The 25780-nt window shown below is 41.9% G+C and overlaps 1 protein-coding gene and 1 long non-coding RNA gene across 2 annotated transcripts; both read right to left on the bottom strand.

The window, feature by feature from the left end:
• Nucleotides 1-3356: 3356 nt before the first annotated feature.
• Nucleotides 3357-5102, bottom strand: LOC135573274 (uncharacterized). Its single transcript, XR_010464639.1, has 2 exons — nucleotides 3821-5102; nucleotides 3357-3545 (listed from the first exon to the last, which is right to left on the bottom strand). It is a non-coding gene; the product is annotated as an uncharacterized LOC135573274 (long non-coding RNA).
• Nucleotides 5103-6532: 1430 nt separating this feature from the next.
• On the bottom strand, nucleotides 6533-9034 carry zgc:158868 (uncharacterized protein LOC791147 homolog). Its single transcript, XM_029668958.2, has 6 exons — nucleotides 8842-9034; nucleotides 8461-8515; nucleotides 7608-7822; nucleotides 7162-7329; nucleotides 6929-7039; nucleotides 6533-6826 (listed from the first exon to the last, which is right to left on the bottom strand). The coding sequence occupies exons 1-6, from the start codon at nucleotides 8980-8982 to the stop codon at nucleotides 6713-6715; spliced, it is 804 nt and encodes a 267-aa protein (XP_029524818.1). The 5' UTR covers nucleotides 8983-9034; the 3' UTR covers nucleotides 6533-6712.
• Nucleotides 9035-25780: the final 16746 nt, after the last annotated feature.

Here is a 25780-nt window from a genome sequence, read left to right as displayed (position 1 = left end):
TTTCCCTGCTACCTCACGACAAGCGGTACCAGAGCACCAAGTCTAGGACCAAAAAGCTCCTTAACAGCTTCTAACCCCAAGCTATAAGACAGCTGAACAATTAATCAAATGGCCACCTGACTATTTACATTGACACCCCCTCCATTTGTTTTGTACACTGACTCGGTACCGGTACCCCCTGTATATAGCCTCGTTATTGATATATTATTGCGTTAATTTTTATTACATGTTTTACTTGAGTTTATTTGGTAAATATTTTCTTAACTCTTCTTGAACTGCACTGTTGGTTAAAGGGCTTGTAAAGTAAGCATTTCATGGTAAGGTCCACACTTGTTGTATTCGGCGTACGTGACAAATAAAGTTTGATTTGATTCTACAATGTAAAAAATAGTCAAACTAAATAAAAACCCTGGAATGAGTAGGTGTGTCCAAATGTTTTGACTGGTGCTGTACCTTGAATGATATGCACAACAATAGAGATATTAGAGTGAGCTCCGTTGAGTATATCTAAGCACTATACAGTATATGTGTGTGAAGTGACCAGTGTTCAATGTCTCTACATACATGGGACAGCAGCGAAGACGTAGAGTGTGTGTGTGAGTCTGTGTGTGTGAGCGGAGGTGTATGTCAGTCAAATGTATTTATAAAGCCCTTTTTACAGCAGATGTCACAAAGTGCTTACACAGAAACCCAGCTTCAAAACCCAAAGAGCAAGCAATGCAGATGTAGAAGCACAATGGCTAGGAAAAACTCGCTAGAAAGGCAGGAACCTAGGAAGAAACCTAGAGAGGAACCAGGCTTTGAGCACCTGACATGGTCCTATGTGTGTGTGCGAGAGACTACGTGTGTGTGTGTGGGCTTGTGTGGATGTTTTTGTGTGAGTGTAAGTTTGCAAAAAAGTGTCTAAGATGCAGGTAGGGTTGCACATTTTGGAGAATATTTAGAGATGGAAACTTTCCATGGGAATATTGGAATTAATGGAAATATGTAAATTAATATTAATACCATTTAAATGTAGATGTTGTTTGCATTGGATATATTTACCATACGGAGACAGAAACAAACCTTTTCCCTTATCATAAATAGACAATTACAAATGATTAAATCCTTCCAATAGAAATAAAAACAATTTAGTTACGAATGTAACTTCAATTAAATTTGTTGACTCTTCACATTGGATGATTTCACTGAACAACAAATGATAGGGAATATTGAATGATCCACAATGATCCATCCCAAAAACGTTTTCAACATACATCTGTAAAATAATAGTCCAGAAACTAAAGCTTTGGTTGTCTTTCTCTCAGGCTTCCATGTCTTCTCCCTGGACCTCCTCATTGTCCACCTCTTGAACATCAAACTCTGAGGCCTCATCTTCACTGTCACTTTCCAACCTTGAGGATGGCTCGTTGTCAGGCTCAAAAAGCCTCAAATTTTCCCGGATGGCCACAAGTTTTTCAATCCTTGTGTTGGTCAGCCTGCTGCGTGCTTTGGCGTGTGTGTTCCCAAACAAGGACCAGTTGCGCTCTGAGGCGGCTGTTGATGATAGGATTTGGAGGATGATGGAGGCAACAGGGAAAAGAACCTCAGATCCACAAAGTCCCATCCACCAGGTGGCTGATAAGGTATGTTTGCACGACTGCCATATTGCATCTCCATCCCAAAGCCCTTGCTTGGAAGTGTACTTCACCAGACTGCCAAGAACCTTGCCCTCAGCCAGGCCAAGGTGGCGAGACAATAATGATGACACCATAGGCCTTGTTGATCTCTGCACCAGACAGGATGCTCTTGCCAGCATACTTGGGGTCCAACATGTACACTGTGGCGTGTATGGGCTTCAGGTAGAAGTCGTCACACTTTTTGATGTATACCAGAACTGCAGTTTCCTCTGCTTGGAGCAACAGTGAAGTGGGCAGGGCATCACGGATTTCTTCTCTTACATCTGCAAGCAGAGCCTGTACATCAGACAGGATGGAATGGTCTCCCTCAATCCGTGCAATGGCTACTGCTATATGTTTCAGGAGTTTCAAGCTGCTTACCACTCTCTCCCAAAATACATCATCCAGGAGGATCCTCTCGATGGGGCTGTCCATGTTGGCAGACTGTGATATGGCCATTTCTTGGAGAGACTCCTTCCCCTCCAGGAGACTGTCAAACATGATGACAACACCACCCCAGCGGGTGTTGCTGGGTAGCTTCAATGTGGTACTCTTATTCTTCTCTTTGAGGTGAGGTAGATTGCTGCAATAACTTGATGACCCTTCACATAGCTAACCATTTCCTTGGCTCTCTTGTAGAGTGTATCCATTGTTTTCAGTGCCATGATGTCCTTGAGGAGCAGATTCAATGCATGAGCAGCACAGCCAATGGGTGTAATGTGAGGGTAGGACTCCTCCACTGTAGACCAAGCAGCCTTCATGTTCGCAGCATTGTCTGTCACCATGGCAAATACCTTCTGTGGTCCAAGGTCATCGATGACTGCGTTCAGCTCATCTGCAATGTAGAGACTGGTGTGTCTGTTGTCCCTTGTGTCTGTGCTCTTGTAGAATACTGGTTGAGGGGTGGAGATGTAGTTAATTATTCCTTGCCTCCACCCATCAGAGATGATTGCAATACTGTCTGCTTTCTCTATGATTTGATTGATCTTCACTTGAACTCTGTATTCAGCAAATGAGTAGATAAAGCATGTCTGGTTGAAGGGTTGTATTTTGGGTGAAGAACATTCAGAAATGTCTTCCAATACACATTGCCTGTGAGCATCAGAGGTGAACCAGTTGCATACACAGCTCAAGGAAGACATTCATCAGCATTTCTCTGACTACGTTCCTCAATTGAGTCAAAAACTTCTGATTCCAGGAGGACCATGAGCTGTTGCCATCGATAAGGTTTCGGATTTATCATTTTCACTTCGAATAGAAGTAGAGGGCCTTTTGTCAGACGTTGCGTGTTGTGAGCGTTGAGGGAACTTTATGCACTTGGCCAGTTGATTCTGCATCTTTGTTGCATTATTCACATATGACTTGGCACAGTATTTGCAAATGTACACAGATTTTCCTTCTACATTAGCTGAAGTGAAATGTCTCCACACAGATTTTCATGTAAAAATAAGAAAAACATTTGCAAAAAAACCCAGATACTATTTAATGGTCAGAAATAGTTAGATTAAACAACTCCTTTGAAAGATAAATGTTTTAAATGAAACATGCATGGGAACATGCATTAATTAACACTACTCAGTAACAGGCTCAAGCAAGCTAAACTCCACCTGGTAGCAAAAACTAACTAGCAGAAATTGTTAACAAGTTAGAAATGATTTAACCACCCAAATGCAGACACAGGAGGCAGGATGCAGATGATTGGAGTCTTACAATGTTTATTAATCCAAAGGGGTAGGCAAGACAATGGTCGTGGACAGGCAAAAAGGGCCAAACCAGATCAGAGTCCAGGAGGTACAGCGTGGCAGACAGGCTCGTGGTCAAGGCAGGCAGAATGGTCAGGCAGGCGGGTACAGAGTCCAGAACAGGCAAGGGTCAAAACCGTGAGGACTAGAAAAAGGAGAATGTCAAAAGCAGGAGAACAGGAAAACTGGTTGATTTGGAAACATACAAGACAAACTGGCACAGAGAGACAGGAAACGCAGGGATAAATACACTGGGGAAAATAAGCAACACCTGGAGGGGGTGGAGACAATCACAAGGACAGGTGAAACAGATCAGGGCGTGACACATTTTGCTGTAGGTTTGTATTTACTAGTTAACAAAAAATCATGTATGTCACATAAAATATATTCACCCCACCCTGTATTGTAATCAAAACTTACCAGAAAGCATGTAGTCCTTCGTTCAGACAGTGTAGTAGTGTGGGCTCAATAGCATCTCATTAGTGTGCAAGATCTTGAGAATCAGCTGTACATGTGATTCCATTGAATTGGAGATAGTTTAACCAAAATATGCCACAAGACCTAGAATTGCCTTATGTGTATCCCACAAAAAAAGGTTCACTGTGATAAGCACATTTTTTTGATGAATTTAAGCAACATTCCCAAAATTCCGGGGCTTAACTTCATATAGAAACATTTTCGGAAAGATTATCACACCCAGGGCCCTGAGTTTAGTGACGAGCAGGGATGTTGTGCTGCCGGAGTGTGAGGTAGCAGCGCTCCCTTACTATTTTCAAGTTGAGAATACAACTGGTAAAAATATTTATATAATATTTCTATTTCCATATAATAATTCCATATTATATAATAATATTCCAGGCTGATCGAGAATTTTTTTGGCGCTCCCGCATCTAAAAAAAAAAAAAATTGTTCTACTGTCATGACTCCCGCCGAAGTTGGCTCCCCCGCCTGTTCGGGTGGTGCTCCGCGGTCGTCGTCACCGATCCCTTTTTCTTTTCGGTTAGTTTTGTCTCATTTGTTACACCTGTTCCTATTTTGTGTGTGCTTGATTTGCTTCCCTATTTAGCGTGTGGAACCCGCCCCTTTGTTGTGCGGGATTATTTTGTTGTTCACGTCGTGTCGTTGGACCTTGTTATGGGTTGGTCAGTGGTTTGCGCATTTCATTTTGGTGCCGCATTAAAGTGCATCTTTCCCCTGGACCTCTCTGCGCCTGATTCCTCGCTACACACCTAGCCAGCCGTGACAACTACTCCACTGGAGACGAGTTTAGAGGGCACTAACCTAGCTTACTATCCAGGAGCGATAGTTGACTTTCTTGGTCTCAGGCAAATTATACACACACTGTTATCATTTGATCAAGGAATCAATAGGCTTGCAAAACAGAAAAAGTTCAAGGTCTTGATTGGTTGATGGCTGTAAGTAACCTAAAACAAACATTCCACAGCTGAACCACGGAATGATCCAGGATTTTTTTTCTTCTTTTTTGAACACGGTAGAGGCGGGAAGCTGAACCTAAGTAATGGTGCATAATACTATCTTCAGATACAGTTTTCATGGATACAATACAAATTCCCTTAGACATAGCACAGATTCCCTGGGTGAGAGATTCCTTTCTGAATGTTAGTTTGTTCATGTGGGAGGTTGGAAGACAGGCGGTCACACTTTCTCTTCCATGAAAGCCCTCCTAATATAGAGAAACTCTGCCAAAAACAATTGGACAACGAGAGGGCAACACCGAAAGTCGGGGGGAGGTGGGCACTGTCAGTCCAGTTTCTTCCACTGGCTGACTCCAACTGGAATATCCAAGGCTGGCTCAGAACCACCCAAAACCAGTGAGCTAATGATTAAACAGGACCGTGGGACAGAAAAACAGTCACATTTTTCAGTTGCCACATAGTTAACACAGTCAAATGGAAAGCCATAACAAAGTGTAGGGCTTGGGTTTAAACACCCCCAGGGTTAAATGCCCCCCTCCTAGAATTTTAGACTTTTTTTTCAATACTTTCCCTGGATGACACTTGTCTAACTAAAAATTTCATTTGTCTCATATAATCTTTTTTTGTCACTCCAACAAAATGATTTTGGGGTACACTGATCTAATATTTTGTCATTTAGAAAAAGTTCTATATATCATCTAATGAAGTTAGATCTATGAACGTTATATATATATATATACACACTGCCATTTAAAAGTTTGGGGTCACTTAGAAATGTCCTTGTTTTTGTCCATTAAAATAACATCAAATTGATAGTGTAGACATTGTTAATGTTGTAAATGATTGTTGTAGTTGGAAATGGCAGATGGTTTTATGGAATATCTACATAGGTGTACAGAGGCCCATTATCAGCAACCATCCCTCCTGTGTTCAATGGCATGTTGTGTTAGCTAATCCAAATTCATCATTTTAAAAGGCTACGTGATCATTAGAAAACCCTTCTGCAATTATATTAGCACAGCTGAAAACTGTTATGCTGATTAAAGAAGCAATAACACTGGCCTTCTTTAGACTAGTTGAGTATCTGGAGCATCAGCATTTGTGGGTTCGATTACAGGCTCAAAATGGCCAGAAACATACTTTCTTCTGAAACTCGTCAATCTATTCTTGTTCTGAGAAATTAAGGCTATTCCATACGAGAATTTGCAAAGAAACTGAAGATCCCGTACAACGATGTGTACTACTCCCTTCACAGAACAGAGCAAACTGTCTCTAACCAGAATAGAAAGAGGAGTGGGAGGCCCTGGTGCACAACTGAGCAAGAGGACAAGTACATTAGAGTGTCTAGTTTGAGTAGTACCCAGTGTTGTACACAGCGTTGTACGAGGAGTAGGGGTGTCGATAAATCAACATAAAAAAAAGTGTAAACAAATAATGCAAATATGTCAATCTGCATCACCTCTTTATGTTTCCATCATCTGTCTTTCACCCATCCCTACTGGGCACGCACTCGTTGAATCAACGTTGTTTCCACATCATTTCAATGACATTATGTTGAATCAACGTGGAATAGATGTTGAATTGAGCGGTTGGTCCTTCCATATTTTCCTCTGTTTTTAATTTCATTCTGCCACTGATCTGCTGTGATAGAGTGATGCCCATAACAGGGACTGTTTTTAGAGGATTAAATGATCAATGAGAGTCTTGCAGTCAGTTTATTGAGTTAAGAAATTGAATACGAATGAAAAATGAAATTACAGATTACAGACTCTCCTTTAGGAAGACAAAATATTATTCAGTCATACTAAGAGATTTTTCACAGAACTCAGAAGTCTAAGTCTATTGGTCCCAGAGACTGGACCATTGGCCTGGAACATCACCATGGGATACCATTCCCTTCCCAGTCCAGAAGGCTGCCATTGTCCTTCTCTGTGAGGGTTGACATCACATGCAGAATGCCTTTGGCACTGTCCTCAGTCGTCACCGGTGCCTGTCGAACAGAAACCCATCACAGACAAACAGTTTTAGATCTGTGCCATTCTGCTATGACTCTAGTCCTACCTTATTCTACACCCCCCCCCTTGTTACTCACATTTGGGCCTCCCATGTCAGTTTTCACCCAGCCAGGGTGAATGGCCATGACCAGAATCCCATCCCTCTGGAAGTCCTCTGCCAGGCAACATGTCAGCATGTTCAGTGCTGCCTAGTGGAGAATAGGACAACAGAAATCACTTTATCCACATCTTCCTTATTCAGCATGTTCCACTATCAGCCAGAAGAGTGTTAAGGATCAAATTAGAAGTAGGCCTACTGATGGTGGCATACCTTGCTGGCTCTGTAAGGATACATAGGGGCCATGGAGAAAGTCTCACGACACTTCTCAACCGAGGACAGCAGAGTGGAGATGTTGATGATGGCTGCCCTGCTACAGGACATCCCGGTTGTCACAGGACCTGATTGGTCAGCTGCCTTCTGCAGGTATGACCTGAACTCCTGCAAGAAAGGACAGATAAATAAGTCATTTTCTTAATCTCAGTGTCAATACATCAAAGATCTGGATCTTGTAACTTTTTCATACACCTCTGCCCTTTAGGAATTGATCCCCCCTAAAAATGTGTAGCATGTATTCATTGAGAGATTTATAGAGATCAGATAACTCAAAGTACAACTTAACAACATTCCTGAGAAGTGAGTAAGTAAACAATGAAACAGTAAGACAAAAGTCTAGTCTTCTGAAGCACTTCATGTAATAGTGCATGTACAATATCGACCTTAGCGATGAGCATGGGTCCCACTGCGTTGGTGACAAACAAATCCACCATCTCCTTCTTGCCCGTCACTGCCAGTGTGCCAGGGGGGTTATTCCCGTTGTTCACGGCAGGGCCATTAATGGCAGCGTTGTTAATGATCAGATTCAGGCTGCCGTCAATCAGTTTATCACCGACTACCCTGGAGGCCTCGGATATACTGACTGGGTCTGCAACGTCTGTCAACACAACATTTTTTAAATGTAGACGTTTAGGAAGGAAGTATAGCTCACTCAGCTCTTGTTGTCACCCTATAAGAAATAAAAATTTTGCACCAAGTTGTCTCGTGTTATCTCTGTGTGTAAGGGTGTGCGTAACTGGTGGCAGGGAAGTTAGGCGCAGGAGAGCAAAACTGGGTAATCAACGGAGCAGTTTTTTTCATAAAACCACCGGAACCAGAACAACAAACAAATAGGTACAAAACCCGTTGCGCACCAGAGAAAACGTGCACATGCACTTACAATAAACAATTCCGCACAAAGACATGGGGGGAACAGAGGGTTAAATACACAACATGTAATGAGGGAAATGAGACCAGGTGTGTTGGAAGACAAGACAAAACAAAAGGAAAATGAAAAGTGGATCGATGATGGCTAGAAGACCGCCGAGCGCCGCCCGAACAAGGAGAGGAACCGACTTCGGCGGAAGTCGTGACACTGTGTATTTTTATGGCAAGTCACAATATGCTAAATATAAGCCTCAACATGGGACATTTGGGCTATTGGACATTTTATTTTACAACATGCTCATTGAAATTGCAATAGAGGTCAAATTTGTTTTTGTGTTTTCATAAAGCCAAAGTAGCAGAAACCCTTACCCAATCTCACAATAGTGAGCAGGTGGGGATGCCTCTGCGCCAGCTCCTTCAGTGCCTTGAAGAAGGAGCAAATGTGTTGGGTCAGGGAAGGCTAAATTCTAGGATCTTGATTCACTCCAACAATTTCCATAGAGAATTAAGTGGATATACAAAGTCATATGCTAATGAATCTTTCCAATTCAAATACACAACAAATGTACAGTACTTAATGAGAGAATCTACGTGTTATATTTAACTCAAATATCTTGCTACATAAAACAGAAACCATGCTCAGTTTTCTATTGTTGCCAACCTCTACATACTCTGTGCCATGCATTAGGCTCTGGAGCTCTCTGATACTTTGCTACTTTCTGTAAACTGGCCTTAGAGGCTGTGGACTACCTGAGCTCCATATAGATCTCGACACGCGGCAAAGATCTGGGCTGGAGCACTGGTGGACTCTGCCAGCTGACGGACTAGCTCTAGACCGATTCCCCGGTTAGACCCTGTCACCAGAACACTGCCTCCTATCCTAGCCGCCATAGTCGCTGTCTGCCTATTGAATGAATTTATCCCACACTGACACTGTCCTTATGATTATGTGTAATGTATGTGCGGGGGGGAACAGTATTTAGAGTTCATAGTTAATCTTCACCTATGTTAATGTTTAATCTGCATGGGCTGCACCTTAGTACCAGCGTCATCCCATTTCACAAATAATGCCCTGCACACTCACTATTCAGCAAGCATTTGGACAACAGACTCTTTAGGGCAAGACCAGTAGGAAACGAAAGATGGACAATTACCAGGAAAACAGTAGTTGTGAAATACATACAATATTTATTTTATACTGAACAAAAATAGAAACACAAAATGTGTTGGTCCTATGTTTCATGAGCTGAAACATAAGATCCCAGAAATGTTTCAAGGATGTTCCATATGCACAAAAATGTTCCATCTCAAATTGTGTGCACAAATTTGTTTACATCCCTGTTATTGAGAATTTCTCCAATGCCAAGATAATCCTGACAGGTGTGGCATATCAAGAAGCTGATTAAACAGCATGATCATTACAGAGGTGCACCTTGTGCTGGGGACAATAAGCGGCCACTCTAAATGTGCAGTTGTGTCACACAACGCCACAGATGTCTGAAGCCTGCACGGGAGCCTCTTTTTTTTTTTTTTTTTTTACCTTTATTTAACTGGGCAAGTCAGTTAAGAACAAATTCTTATTTTCAATGACGGCCTAGGAACAAATCAAATCAAATTTATGTATATAGCCCTTCGTACATCAGCTGATATCTCAAAGTGCAGAAACCCAGCCTAAAACCACAAACAACAAGCAATGCAGGTGTAGAAGCACTGCCTGTTCAGGGGCAGAACGACAGATTTGCACCTTGTCAGCTCGGGGATTTGAACTTGCAACCTTCCGGTTACTAGTCCAATGCTCTAACCACTAGGCTACCCTGCATGCTGACTGCAGGAATGTCCACCAGATTTGTTGCCAGATAATTGAATGTTCCTTTCTCTACCATAAGCCGCCTCCAACTTCATTTTAGAGAATTCCAACCGGTCTCACAATAGCAGACCTTGTGTAACCAGGACCTCTACATCCGGCTTCTGACCGGCCACCCAAACAGCTGATGAATCCGAGGACTGTTTCTGTCTGTAATAAAGCCCTTTGGTGGGTAAAAACTCATTCTGATTGGCTGGGCCTGGCTCCCAAGTGGGTGGGCCTATGCCCTTCCAGGCCCACCCATGGCTGTGCTCCTGCCCAGTCGTGTGAAATCCATGGATTAGGACCTAACACATTTTTTGAATTGACTGATTTCCTTATATGAACTGTAGCTCAGTAAAAAACATTTCAATTTCGTTTTTATATTATTTAGTTTCGGTGTTTGGGATAGAAAGTAGCCTATGCATGGGAGGCTAGGAGCTATTTATGTGTTGTATCCCTGTAGTTTCCTTGGGGGGGGTAGTCCCTCCTTGACACTGGGGGGCAGTAAAACATAAGGTAACGGGCCAGGACCATAGACTTGGCTAGACATAACATCTCTGTATATGTGTCATGATGGTGTCTGTGAGAGGATGGGCAACGCCATTAAGGCCATCTCCATCTTGAAATAGTAAATGTTATTTTTCACAAGTAAAATTCATTGGTTGATCCCTTTTGTCACGACTCCAACCGGGTTATCATGTCATGCCAACCAGGTCATCAGGAGGGATTAGCCAATGAAGTTGGAAGTCCCGCCCAGTTGACTAAATCCAAATGGTGAAAGTCCTCAATGGCGCTGCCCATGCTAATACAGGTTTTTGTCCAATAGAGGACTCCATACAACTGGCCAGGACATGGTTAGGTTTAAATTATAAATCAATCCTTATGTAACTTGGATTTAAAGAATAAGCACCTAGACTGGTGCAAGATATATGGTGGAAGAAAACCCTCTTGCCCATGTTTACACCAATCCAATGCCTTTTCTTTGATTTTAGTAGTACCTGTAAGAAGAATTAAGTACCTTTACCCGACAGAAAGAGAGGAAAAATCATGGCACATTTGACATGTTATGTAATATTAAACATGTATCACTAACTAACCCCTTCAAAGTGTTAATAAAAACAGCTGCAACAACAGCAAAAACATAAGCAATACAAAATGTCTTCACAAATCTATCAGTTCATAGCCAGCTAATTTGCGTGTGTGTGTGTGCACGTGTGTGCGCCAAGGTTATTATAGTAAACAAACTGAAACTAAAATAAAAACAATTTGAAAAACAATTTTGTAAACTGAAATAAAAATAAAAACAGTTGAAAAGCTAAAACTATACTGAACCAAATAAATTAGTTTTAGTTTTATTCTTCTAAACTTTGGAGAAAAATAAAATGGGTTTTTCAAGCTTCTGAATCTGGCAGGTAAATGCTGGCAGTAGATGCCGATGTTTCAAATAGGCTTATCTTGTGCATCACTATCACTAGCTAACAGGGAATAAATCTGAGGGTGAGCATGAAGCCTAACTGGACCAAGCTAGAACAGCTTGTGAAGTTGCTGGAGCCATTCGCGATCCACACCAACCAACTTCAAACTGACAGCCAGTTGCTGTCTGATGTGGTGCCGTGCCTTCTCAACCTTGAGGCAGACTTGCAGTCAACTACTGTTGCAAAACAGTTGGCACAGGTCCTCCTGAAGTCACTGCGTGAGTACTTTGCATGCAAACTGAATCCTCAGGCAGCCAACTTTGATCTAACCCCTGCAGCAGCTTGCCTGATTGACCCAAGTGGGTCTCTGGCACATTGTTCAACAGAAATGGAGCCACTGATGAGGGAGGCAAGCCTTTTGTACTTCAGCAAATCAGAAAGTACACTTGTGGAGCAGCAGGACCCCAGGAAGATGCCAGCACGATGAATCCAGCAAGCATCTCGACCGCATCGTAGATTGTGTCGGAGGTCACTGTCTAGCCAAATGCTGGACCAAATCGGAGAGATGGATAGAAGCAAGCCCATGTAATGCTTTGTAGGTTAGCAGTAAAACCTTGAAACCAGCCCTAGCCTTAACAGGAAGACAGTGTAGAGGCTAGCACTGAAGCAATATGATCACATTTTTTGGTTCTAGTCAAGATTCTAGCAGCCGTGTTCAGCACTAACTGAATCCCTGGGACCATGTCTCAGGACTACCTGACCTGATGACTCCTTGCTGTCCCCAGTCCACCTGGTATTGCTTCTGCTCCAGTTTCAAACTTTTCTGCCTACAGCTATGGAACCCTGACCAGTTCACCGGATGTGCTACTTTGTCCCAGGAACTGCTGTTTTCGACTCTCTCCCTGCTGTCGAACTGAATGCTCGGCTATGAAAAGCCAACTGACATTTAACCTGAGGTGCTGACCCTCTACAACCACTGTGATTATTATTATTTGACCCTGCTGGTCATCTATGAACATTTGAACATCTTGGCCATGTACTGTTATAATCTCCACCCGGCATAGCCAGAAGAGGACTGGCCACCCCCCAGAGCCTGGTTTCTCTCTAGGTTTCTGCCTTTCTAGGGAGTATATCACCTGCACTGCTTGCTGTTTGGAGTTTCAGGCTGGGTTTCTGTATAGCACTTTGTGACATTGGCTGATGTAAAAAAGGGCTTTATAAATACATTTGATTGATTGATTGATTGATTGAACTGGAGAACAAACAGCCCTTTCAGTCAGGTAACCATGGTGACATTTCACATTCCAGTTACAGCACTCAAATTTCAAGAATAAGACTTGTTTTCACCATTCATGTTTGGCACTTTTTAAAGTCAATGGCCAAGGAAATATGTCAGTGCAAATGAAGAATATCTAAGTTCTGTAACAGAATGGAACATACAGTGGGTCATCCCGGGAGAAGATTTAAGTTGTAAATGAATCTTGAATCCTCACACAGTCATGATGAATCACATTGAAAAGTTGCAGATTTATGGATGAGTAAAAAAACAAACAAAGAAGCGATCAGATAAGTTAACTACTTTTTATCTTCAAGGGACCTAAACAAGCTTATGTATGCTGTGGCATGCTTGGCATTTCAACCAGACAAAAAAACATTACAAGAAGGAGTGCGTACAAGCCTGTATTCTCCTTTGGGCAACCTGACTGATTTTAGGCCATCCATAAGTAGTTCTCTCACTTCTGTCTCTATGCCCTAGTTTGCCTCCTACAAAGTATATTAGAGTCACCCATCACTGTCAAACATTACTCACAGAGTTAAGTCTCTTTATTTTGATGCTTGACTCAGAAACATCTGAATCCTCCAGTAAAAGACACGTGGGACCTCAACAGCAACTTGCCTTGCACTCGATACAGTGATATTGTTATGTCCATCGTTAGTGGTAGAATGACCGGACCAAGGTGCAGCGTGGTAGGCGTACATTTTCACCCAATAAAAAAATCAACACAACGACCGTAACTCTTCAGATTTCAACAAACAAAGGCAATATACCACAACCTAAATGTGGGAAAAAGGGCTGCCTAAGTATGATCCCCAATCAGAGACAACGATAGACAGCTGCCTCTGATTGGGAACCACACTCGGCCAAAAACAAAGAAACAGAAAACATAGAATGCCCACCCAAATCACACCCTGACCTAGCCAAATAGAGAAATAAAAAGGCTCTCTAAGGTCAGGGCGTGACAGATATACCATACAGGAATCGTTTGAGTGAAGCCCAGAGGAATGCTAGGTAGGTAGCCAGGCTGCTCTGAGTCAGCGGGTTGGCCTGGTAACCTGCTGAGAGGTGTGGAAGTCAGAGAGCTGAGGGAATGCAGGGCCCAGAGCGGACAGGCTGGTCTGACAACATTACTCCCCCCCTTCTAGAGCACGTGTCAAACTCATTCCACAGAAGGCCAAGTTTCTATGAGTTTTCACTCCTGCCTTGGACTTTATTGATGAACTAAGGTCACTAATTAGTAAGGAACGCCAGGTGTTAATTGAAAGGAAAAACAAAAACCCGCAGACACTCAGCCCTCCGTGGAATGAGTTTGACACCTCTGTTCTAGAGCATTCCACATTACTTCCTTCAGAACTCTGAACCCTGTACAGGATCCACCTGCATCATCCACCTTGCATCTTTTTACTGGGGGATGGCTTGGCTATGTCTATTTACAGTACTAATATACACTTTCATTCAATGAAAAAAAGTTTTATCTCATGAATCACTTGCTGCTTGCAGTGCCACACTAACATTGGTGTCTCTCTGAAATCCTTTAACCCTGACGAGTCTTCAGCACTATTGTTACAAGTATTCTAAACTCACTTTTGCTCAGGTAGTGGTGGTGGTAATAATATGCTCCGGTAAGTTACAGGAAAGGTAGAGCATATTCAGATACTGTTCCCTATAAAATCTTATCAGAGAAAAGGTGGAGACAACTTTGCCAATTAAGTAAGTTAATAATCTAATTTATAAATATTATCTTTGAGGAGGATGTGAAAATGTGAATAACCAGAAAGGTGGCAGTGAACAGGTAGAAACCACAACAGTGTGTGAGTGGCAGCTGCTGAATACAGCAACAGGAATCACAACGATGAGACTGAGAACCGCCCTCCATTGCCTGTTTGGCAGCAGGATATGAATAGAGGCATCTCAAAGAAACATCTCCTGAATGTCATCACCTATCCCATCCACCAGTCTACTAGCTATCACAGGGCTCTAGGTTTTTGTTAGTGCTCGTGCTTCTGATAGATAGGCTCCTCGAAACACTCTGTAGCATTTGCCCAGTAGTTTACTGTAGTTTCTTCAAATTAGAGATGTCAGACATCACACGTAAACTAATATCACATCACTTTGTTTTGGAAGAATTTTGCATTTCAGGATACCAGTTAATTTCAGTCACTAAAGAGTGAATAACATCCCTGTTAGATGAGAATGTTTTTCCTTGGCAATCACCAGAAGGACAGGGAGACAGGCGTGGGAGTATTATATATCTTATCAACATTACTGCTCAGCAGCCTGACATGGCTGACTCACATAGCTCACATACTTAGGCAACAACCAGAGGAAAGTCTGATGGAAGTTGTCCTGGAAACAGATCCAATGACTCTCTCAAGGGTGTGGCTATGAAGGTGAAACTGCAAACACATAGAGTTTCTCTGACATGCACCCTTTCCTCTTGGGTGATGGAGGCTTTTCATGAGGAGAATCTGTTTCTCTGCAGCCTGTACCATATTAAATATAACATTTGTGTTCAGGTGGGTAGGTAGGCTTGCATGCATTTACAGGAAGCTTCCTCTGAGAAGAGCTCAGGAAATTGCTTGGCCCCCTTGGCAGCGGTGTGAAGATCAAAGCACTGGCAGGCGTTAGGCAACATCCACTGAGGTTGCAGGATTATTGTCTCTCTTCACTCCTGCATTCCTGCTCTCTATCATCTGAGATACTGTGGGACCAGTGGAGGGGGTGAAGGGGGGCAGAGCTCCACACTACTGAATATGAGTGTGCTTCTACAGATTTGGTTGGGTGAATCACATTGATGGTTTAACTGTCAGCTTTTAGTCAGGATGGTGTCATTGTCCCAGTCTGAACAGGTTGAACTGTGAATGACGAGATAGATGGTACAAAATACAGGGGTGAAACAGAGAAGGTTCAATCACAAACATCTCCTTAATTAATTATTGCATTATCTATGCACAAAATGAACAATCTAATCCTTAGTATCCTAATCTGTAACGCTTTGAGGGATTTACATAATTTAGTAGAGGCCATGCCATACCAAACCCATGTTCCTTCGTCAGAGACACACACAGAGTGGTACTGATTACACTAGGTCATGGTACTACATCTTATTGAGTGGAGGATAAAGCTGGAGTGTCAGTGCTCAGATAATGTATGAAATCAAATCCAAATATAATTTTGTTGGTCACATATACGTGATAAGCAGATGTTATTGTGGGTGTAGCGAAATGCTTCTGCTTCTAGTTCAGACAGTGCAGTAATATCTAACAAGTAATATCTAACAAATTACACAACATATACCCAATACACACAAATCTAAGTAGGAATTAATTAAGACTATATACATTTGGACGAACTATGTCAGAGCGGAACGGACTAAGATACAGTAGAATTGTATAGAAAAGCAGCATACACAGATGAGATGAGTAATGCAAGATATGTAAACATTATTAAGTGACTAAGATACCGTGGAATAGTATAGAATACAGTATATACATATCAGATGAGTAATGCCAGATATGTAAACATTATTAAAGTGCCTAGTGTTCCATTCCTTAAAGTGACCAGTGATTCCTAGCCTATGCCTATAGGCAGCAGCCTCTAACGTGCTAGTGATGGCTGTTTAACAGTCTGATGGCCTTGAGATAGAAGCTGTTTTTCAGCCTCTCGGTCTCAGCTTTGATGCACCTGTACTGACCTTGCCTTCTGGATGATAGCGGGGTGAACAGGCAGCGGCTCGGGTGGTTGATGTCCTTGATGATATTTTTGGCCTTCCTGTGACATCGGGTGCTGCATGTTTCCTGGAGGGCAGGTAGTTTGCCCCCGGTAATGCGTTGGGCAGACCGCACCACCCTCTGGAGAGCCTTGCATTTGCGAGCGATGCAGTTGCAGTTGCAGTACCAGGCGGTGATACAGCCCGACAGGGGGCTTTTAATTGTGCATCTGTAAAAATTTGTGAGAGTTTTAGGTAACAAGCCACATTTCTTTAGCCTCCTGAGGTTGAATAGGCTCTGTTGCGCCTTCTTCACCACACTGTCTGTGTGAGTGGTCCATTTCAGTTTGCAGTGATGTGTAAGCTAAGGAACTTAGATTTCCACCTCCTCCACTGCGGTCCCGTCGATGTAGCTAGGGGGGTGCACCCTCTGCTGTTTCCTGAATTCCAAGATCATCTCCTTTGTTTTGTTGACATTGAGTGAGAGGTTGTTTTCCAGGCACCACACTCCCAGAGCCCTCACCTCCTCCCTGCATGCTGTCTCATCATCGTTGGTAATCAAGCCTACTTGGGCTGAGCACGCACCCTTATGGGACCCCAGTGTTGAGGATCTGCGGAGTGGAGGTGATGTTTCCTACCTTTAACACCTGGGGGCCAAGTTTCACAGGGCAGGGTTCAGACTCAGGGCCTCAAGCTTAATGATGAGCTTGGAGGGTACTATGGTGTTGAATGCTGAGCTAGAGTCAATAAACAGCATTCTTACATAGGTATTCCCCTTGTCCAAATGGATAGAGCAGTGTGCAGAGTGATGGCGTTTGCATCGTCTGTGGATCTATTGGGGTGAGAAGCAAATTGAAGTGGGTCTAGGGTGACAGGTAAGGTAGAGGTTATATGATCCTTGATTAGTCTGTCAAGTCACTTCATGTGAGTGCTACGGGGCGATCGTCATGAAGTTCAGTTACCTTTTCCTTCTTGGGTACAGGAACAATGGTGGCCATCTTGAAACATGTGGGGACAGCAGACTGGGATAGGGAGAGATTGAATATGCCTATAAACACACCAACCAGGTGGCCTGCGCATGCTCTGAGGACGCGGCTAGGGATGTCGTCTGGACCAGCAGCCTTGTTAGGGTAAACACGTAAGAGTAAACTCACGTCGGTCACGGAGAAGGACAGCCCACAGTCCTTGGTAGCAGGCCGTGTCGGTGGCACTGTGTTATCCTCAAAGCGTGCAAAGAATGTGTTTAGCCTGTCCGGAAGCAAGACGTCGGTCTCGGCGATGTGGCCGGTTTTCTTTTGTAGTCCATGATTGTCTGTAGTCCCTTCCACATACCGCTGAGCCGTTGAATTGTGACTCCACTATCGCTATACTGATGTTTAGCTTGTTTGATTGCCTTACTGTTTATGTTCTGCCATTTTACCAGTCCCCTTGCCATTGTTTATTGCGGTGGTTCGCGCTTTCAGTTTTATGTGAATCATACTATCTATCCATGGTTTCTGGTTAGGGTAGGTTTTAATAGTCACAGTGGGTACTACATCTCCTAAACGCTTCCTTATGACCTCAGTCACCAGCGTTGAATTATACGAAGCACGGGTACTTCCTGTTTGAGTTTCTGCTTATAGGATGTTGAGGAGTAAGATGGTGTCGTGGTCAGATTTGCCAAAAGGTGGGCGGGGGAGGGCCCTGTAAGCATACCGGAAATTTGAATAGCAATAGTCGAGAGTCTTATTAGCACGAGTAGGACAGTCAATATGTTGATAGAATTTTGGCTGCCTAGTCCTCAGATTTGCTTTGTTAAAATCCCCAGCTACAATAAATGCAGTCTCAGGATATGTGGTTTCCAGTTTGCATAAAGTCCAGTGAAGTTCTTTGAAGGCCGTCGAGGTTTCAGCTTGAGGTGGGTTGTAAACGGCCGTGGCTATGACGGAGGAGAATTCTCTTGGGAGATAATATGGTCGGTATTGAATTGTGAGGTATTCTAAGTCGGGTGAACAAAATGACTTGAGTTCCAAGAATTACACCATGGGTCGTTAATCATTATGTATTCTGTGTCTCTGTGTTTCAGAAATGTCCTTCAATTCGCAAGAGGCTGAATGTATCTCACTGGAGAAAGCATCTGAACAAAAGAAACAGCGCACCCTCTGTCTCAGTATGTGTAGACAATCTATCTGATGCTGTCTGGTCCAAAAGAGTAGGACACTGTTGTCGCCCTGTGCAAATGCAAAGGAAGACGGCGAGCATTTGGCCTCCCTTGACAAAAAAGTATAAAACAATAGCCAATCAACATTGTGCTAAACTGAGTGAGCACAGCTCTGAATGGTCCTGGTGGTTTCACACCAATCACATCACATCTGAAGCTAAACGTCATTGACAGAAAAAAAAAATTGCTGCATCTCTAAATCAACCATGGATGGAGATAGGGATTAGGACTTTTAAAAACGTAATTATTTGTATTGGCCAATGATTATAACAGTGATTCTAATCCAACCATGTGTTCATACATTGTACCCCTGGCCTGAGAGTATGGAGGTTCAACATGTAACTAGATGTAGGAGGCTAATGGCCTGGCGCATCACTGCCCATGAAAGGAAGTTAGGCTAGCAAGCAAGAATTTTTGTCAGGTAGGACAACAAAAGCTAAAAGTGTGTACTGTGTGAAAGAGTCATAGAACATTTAAGCATCATGAAAGAGGAGGGTGGTATTGGCGATTCTCTACAAGTACTGTAGGGTGAGTCAACATGTTTTTTCTACTTGCACACACACAGAAATCAGTAGCTAACAGGGACAGCCACATCATATTTAGCCTAAATATTTAGGACTAAATCATTTTTGGTATCTTTCAGTTGTTACTGTATTAGACTAAGCATAGGTAATTAAATGATGTTGAAATGTTGAAGTTGAAATGGTGCTGGAATAGTGGAAGCAGAGTGTTTCATTTGAATCTGTAACTCCCTGTGGTTCTAAACCAATAGTTGTCTAGCAGCTCGAAAATGTCAGTAACATTAACTTGCTTGACAAGTTATATTAACTGTTTGTTACATGTAATATTTTACCTTTATTTAACTAGGCAAGTCAGTTAAGAACAAATTCTTATTTTCAATGACGGCCTGTTAAGGGTCAGAACGACAGATTTGTACCTTGTCAGCTCGGGGGTTTGAACTTGCAACCTTCCGGTTCCTAGTCCAACGCTCTAACCACTAGGCTACCCTGCCGCCCCATATGTTTTGTGGACTACACTGGACAGATGTTTTGTGATGAAACAATGGTGTGGTTGAATTTATTCTGCCCGCTCTGTTTTCTTATTTCCTCGGCCTTAGGCCTAAATATCATGTTGTCAAGGAATATGAACTAACAGGTTATAGAGCAAACAACACAATTATCACAACACATACAGTACCAGTCAAAATTCCAGACACACCTACTCATTCAATGGGTTTTCTTTATTTTTACTATTTTCTACATTGTAGTTTATGGTTTCTACAATAGTGAAGATATCAAAACTATGAAATAACATATATGGAATAATGAAGAAACCAAATAAGTGTTAAACAAATCAAATTCTTCAAGATCATTCAAAGTAGCCACCCTTTGTCTTGATGACAGCTTTACACACTCTTGGCATTCTCTCAACCAGCTTCATGAGGTAGTCACCTGGAATGCATTTTAATTAACAGGTGTTCCTTGTTAAAAGGTCATTTGTGGAATTTCTTTGAGACAATCAGTTGTGTTGTGACAAGGTCGGGGTGGCATAGAGAAGATAGCCCTATTTGGTAAAAGACCAAGTCCATATTATGGCAAGAACAGCTCAAATAAGTAAAGAAACAACAGTCCATTACTTTAAAACATGAAGGTCAGTCAATCCAGAAAATGTCAAGAACTTGAAAGGAAAGAAAACCACTACTAAAGGACACCAATAACAATAAGGAGAAACTACTACTAAAGGACACCAATAAGAAGAAGAGACTTGATTGGGCCAAGAAACATGAGCAAGGGACATTAGGACGGTGGAAGTCTGTTCTTTGGTCTGATGAGTCCAAATTTGAGATTTTTAGTTCAACAGCTGTGTATTTGTGAGAAGCAGAGTAGGTGAACGGATGATCTCCGCATGTGTTGTTCCCACCATGAAAGCATGAAGAAGGAGGTGTTATGGTGTGGGTATGCTTTGCTGATGACACTGTCAGTGATTTATTTAGAATTCAAGGCACACTTAACCAGCATGGCTACCACAGCATTCTGCAGCGATACGCCATCCCATCTGGATTGTGCCTAGTGGGACTATCATTTGTTTTTCAACAGGACAATGACCCAACACACCTCCAGGCTGTGTAAGGGCTATTTGACCAAGAAGGAGAGTGATGGAGTGCTGCATCAGATGATCTGGCCTACTAATTTACCCGACCTCATCTCAATTGAGATGGTTTGGGATGAGTTGGACCAAAGAGTGAAGGAAAATCAGCAAACAAGTGCTCATCATATGTGGGAACTCCTTCAAGACTGTTGGAAAACTAGTCCAGGTGAAGCTGGTTGAGAGAATGCCAAGAGTGTGCAAAGCTGTCATCAAGGCTAAGGGTGGCTACTTTGAAGAATCTCAAATAGTTTAACACTCAAATCTCAAATTGTTTAACACTTTTTTGGTTACTACATGATTCCATATGTTATTTCATAGTTTTGATGTCTTCACTATTATTCTACAATGTAGAAATGATAGAAAATAAAGAAAAACCCTTGAATGAACAGGTGTGTCCAAACTTTTGACTGGTACTGTAGGTTGTAATATGGCTTTTTTTCCCTGGCTTAGCTTCCCCAGTGATTTTAACCACGCACCGCGACTGCTGCTTAAACAAACCACACTGAGAAGAATTGGCAATCCAAAATGGTAATATTAAGACATTCAAATTCAAAACAAAAAGAAATCTATAAAAAATGTAAAATTCTTGAATCAGCCATTAAATACAACCAGAACCCGTTGGATTCCCCAATAACACAAAAATAACTAATCGGGAAAAATACAGGCCCTGCAACTCAGAAAAGCTTGTGGTCCTGACGTAATATTAAAGGAAAATATAAAATACACAGACCACAGAAATAAATATACACATTTATTTCCCCAAAAGTGCAGAGTAAAACAGGGGAACAACTTGAGTCTTTTTGACCTCCAAAGGTATTGGGAAAGTGACACATGAAATGAAATGATACAATGACTATTATTATTTTTATTTTTTATTTTTTGTGTTATTACTTATCAATTAATTTATATATTTATAATTAGTAGGTTTTGTTATGTGTTTAAACCAATTAGTTTTGTACTTGTTTATTAAAAATGTGTTTTTATCTGTCTAGTTGTCGATCACTTGTTTTCTTTGGTGCAAAAAGCAAAAAAGACAAAACAAACTAAAACTAAGGAGTAGACAGTCAGCTTTCATTTGTGGATGTTTTCATCCATGTCGGGTGAACCGTTTCGAAATTACAGCACTTTTTGTAAATAGTCCCCCCAATTTAGAGGACCAAAAGTATTGGGCCAAATGCACTTATATGTGTATTTAAGTAGTCAAAAAGTTAAGTATTTGATTCCATATTCCTAGCGCGCAATGATTACATCAGGTTTATGACTCTACAACATTTTTGGATGCATTTCCTGTTTTTTTTGTTGTGTTTAAGATTATTTTGTGCCCAAGAGAAATGAATGATAAATAATGTATTGTGTCATTTTGGAGTCACTTTTATTGTAAATAAGAATAGAATACTTATCTAAACACGTCTACATTCATGTGGATCCATGATTAAAGATAGTCCTGAATGAATCGTGAATAACGCTAAGTGAAAAAGGGAGCAGAGGTTAGCATTTTTTGGAGGGGGGTATGCTATTTATGCGTCTAACTTTTTCACTCATCATTATTCATGATTGATTCAGGATTATCCGTAATTGGCAAAAACACTAGAACAATAAACTGCCACCGGTCTCACTCTTAACGATACAGAAATAAAATGGCTCCTGTATGCAGATAACCTGGTGCTGTCCCCCACAGAAGACAGGTTACAGCAACAATTAGATCATCTGCAACAGTTCTGTCAGATGGGCCCTGACAGTCAATCTCAAAAAGACAAAATGATGATATTCCAGAAAAGATCCAGATGTCAGGGAAACCGATATCCATTTTTACTGGGATCCACTCATATACTGAACAAAAATGTAAACGCAACATGCAACAATTTCAATGATTTTACTGAGTTACAGTTCATATAAGGAAATCAGTCAATTGAAACAAATGAATTAGGCCTTAATCTATGGATTTCACGACTGGGCAGGGGCGCAGCCATGGGTGGACCTGGGACGGCATAGGCCCACCCACTTGGGAACCAGGCCCACCCACTGGGGAGCCATGCCAAGCCAATCAGAATGAGTTTTAGACAAAAATACTCTTCAGTTTCATCAGTCACCAGGGTTGCTGGTCTTAGATGATACCGCAGTTGAAGAAGCTGGATGTGGAGGGCCTGGCGTGGTTACATGTGGTCTGCTGTTGTGAGGCCGATTGCACGTACTGCCAAATTCTCTAAAACGACATTGGAGGCAGCTTAGGGTAGAGAAATTAACATTCATTTGAACATTCATTTCTTTGGCAACAGCTCTGGTGGACATTCCTGCAGTCAGCAGAGTCAATGTGCAGGTGTACAAGGTAGTTGAGGTAATTGAGATAATACAGTATGTAGATGTGGGTAGGAGTAAAAGTGTGGCAATCTGGATATATACTGAACAAAAATGCAAGTCGCATAAAACCTCAGACATCTGTGGCATTGTGATGTGTGACAAAACAGCACAAGGTGCACCTGTGTAATGTTCATGCTTTTTAATCAGCTTTTTGAGATGCCACACCTGTCAGGTGGATGGATTATCTTTGCAAAGGAGAAATGCTCACTAACAGGAATGTAAACAAATGTGTGCACAACATTTGAAAGATACGGTTTTTGTGCGTATGGAAAATGTCTGGGATCATTTATTTCAGCTCATGAAACATAGGACCAACACTTTACATGTTCCATTTACATTTTTGTTTAGTAGAGAACCAACACACACCTACACATATTTGGGACAAAAACAAAATCAGCTCCACAGGGAACTTCAACCTGGCCGTGAATGAACTAAAAGACAAGGAGGGCTTTTTATGTCATTAAAATATCTATCAAATTAGACAAACCAATTAGGATCTCAGCTCAAAATATTCAAATGAATAATAGAACCAACTGCACTATATGGCAGCGAAGTGTGGGGTCTGCTTACAAAACAAGAATTTGACAAATGGAACAACACACAATTGAAACCCTGCATGCGGAATTCTGTAAGAGCATCCTCAGAGTACAGAGAAAAACTCCAAACAAAGCATGCAGAGAGGAATTAGGCCAATTCCCTCTTCTTATTAATATCCAAAAAAGACAGGCTTCTTCCAGGAAGAGATAGAGACAGAGCTGCATTTTCTGTCAAACTGTGACAGATATTCTGACATAAAAAATACATTCCTCCCCAAAATTATAAAACAATACGAATAATTTGAATACCTAAATGAGGAAGACAAACTTAAATACATGCTGTGTTATAGCAGCCAAATTTGTGGCCACCTGCCACAACCTGAAAGACAGCCAGTGAGAAGTGTATAGTGTGATTATTCATATTTGCCTATTCTTTATTATTATTTGTTGTAATTGCTGTTAATATGAGTATCACTATCATTATTATTGTTTAATTACAAACAGTCTAGTATATTAAAATCAAATCAAATTGTATTAGTCACATGCGCCAAATAAAACAGGTGTAGACATTCCAGTGAAATGCTTACTTACGAGCCCCTAGCCAACAATGCAGTCTTAAAAATATAACAAAATATTAATAAGAATAAGAAATAAAAGTAACAAGTAATGAAAGAGCAGCAGTAAAATAACAATAGCGAGACTATATACAGGGGGCACCGGTACAGAGTCAATGTGCGGGGTAGAGTTATTAAAGTGACTATGCATAGATGATAACAACAGAGAGTAACAGCGGTGTAAAAGGGGGGGGGGGGGGGCAATGAAAATGGTCTGGGTAGCCATTTGATTAGATATCCAGGAGTCTTATGGTTTGGGGGTAGAAGCAGTTTAGAAGCCTCTTGGACCTAGACTTGGCGCTCTGGTACCGCTTGCCGTGCGGTAGCAGAGAGAATAGTCTATGACTAGGATGGCTGGAGTCTTGATCACGTTGAGGGAGAGGTTGTTGTCCTGGCACCACACTGCCAGGTCTCTGACCTCCTCCCTATAGGCTGTCTCGTCGTTGATCAGGCCTACCACTGTTGTGCCATCGGCAAACTTAATGATGTGTTGGAGTCGTGCCTGGCCATGCAGTCATGAGTGAACAAGGAGTACAGGCGGGGATTGAGCACGCACCCCTGAGGGGCCCCTGTGTTGAGGATCAGTGTGGCGGATGTGTTGTTACTTACCCTTCCCACCTGGGGGTGGCCTGTCAGGAAGTCCAGGATTCAGTTGCAGAGGGAGGTGCTTAGCCCCAGGGTCCTTAGCTTAGCGGCAGGGTAGCCTAGTGGTTAGAGCTTGGACTAGTAACCAAAAGGTGGCAAGTTCGAATCCCTGAGCTGACAAGATACAAATCTGTCGTTCTGCCCCTGAACAGGCAGTTAACCCACTGTTCCTAGGCCGTCATTGAAAATAAGAATTTGTTCTTAACTGACTTGCCTAGTAAAATAAAAAAAAATTAGCTTTGAGGGCACTATGGTGTTGAACGCTGGGCTGTAGTCAATTAATAGCATTCTCACATAGGTGTTCCTTTTGTACAGGTGGGAAAGGGCAGTGTGGAGTGCAATAGTGATTGTATCATCTGTGGATCTGTTGGGGCGGTATGCAAATTGGAGTGTGTCTAGGGTTTCTGGGATAATGGTGTTGATGTGAGCCATATTCCTATCTTTGATCACTGTAGCTATGTTAATTTTGATAATGTACGTGTTTACTTTCCAAGTCAATAAAGTATACTTAATTGAATTGAGAGAGAAAAAGACAGAGAGACTGGTGAAACTGGATGTCAATGCATGGGTCATCGCTGATGAGATAAATCCATATGTAGAAATGTTTTTGCCAAGTTTTTTCCATGGTATACAGTGTGAGAATACTGCAGTGGCAGCAAAGACCATTTCCCAATATTACAAGCAAGGGTAGGCCTATTTAAGTACCACATTGCCACTTGTTCTATTTGCATATATTTATTTTGTAAAAATCCTGTCCATTACCGTTTTGTCATTGAATGACCTCAGAGAAAATCTCATCATCACATTAATTGAGTTGAATAATCGGGATTCTGTTCTTAGTCACTTCCTAAAAATTACTTTTGACACTCATTGGAGAAATGTGAGTCAGTCTCACCTTCTTTATGCCTCCTGGTCTCCTGGGCAACACCGACTGAAACA

Source organism: Oncorhynchus nerka, linkage group LG9a (assembly GCF_034236695.1).
Source record: "Oncorhynchus nerka isolate Pitt River linkage group LG9a, Oner_Uvic_2.0, whole genome shotgun sequence".
In the NCBI taxonomy this organism is placed as follows: domain Eukaryota; kingdom Metazoa; phylum Chordata; class Actinopteri; order Salmoniformes; family Salmonidae; genus Oncorhynchus; species Oncorhynchus nerka.
The sequence above is the reverse complement of the archived record's forward strand: the minus strand, read 5'-3'. Positions and strand labels throughout refer to the sequence as shown.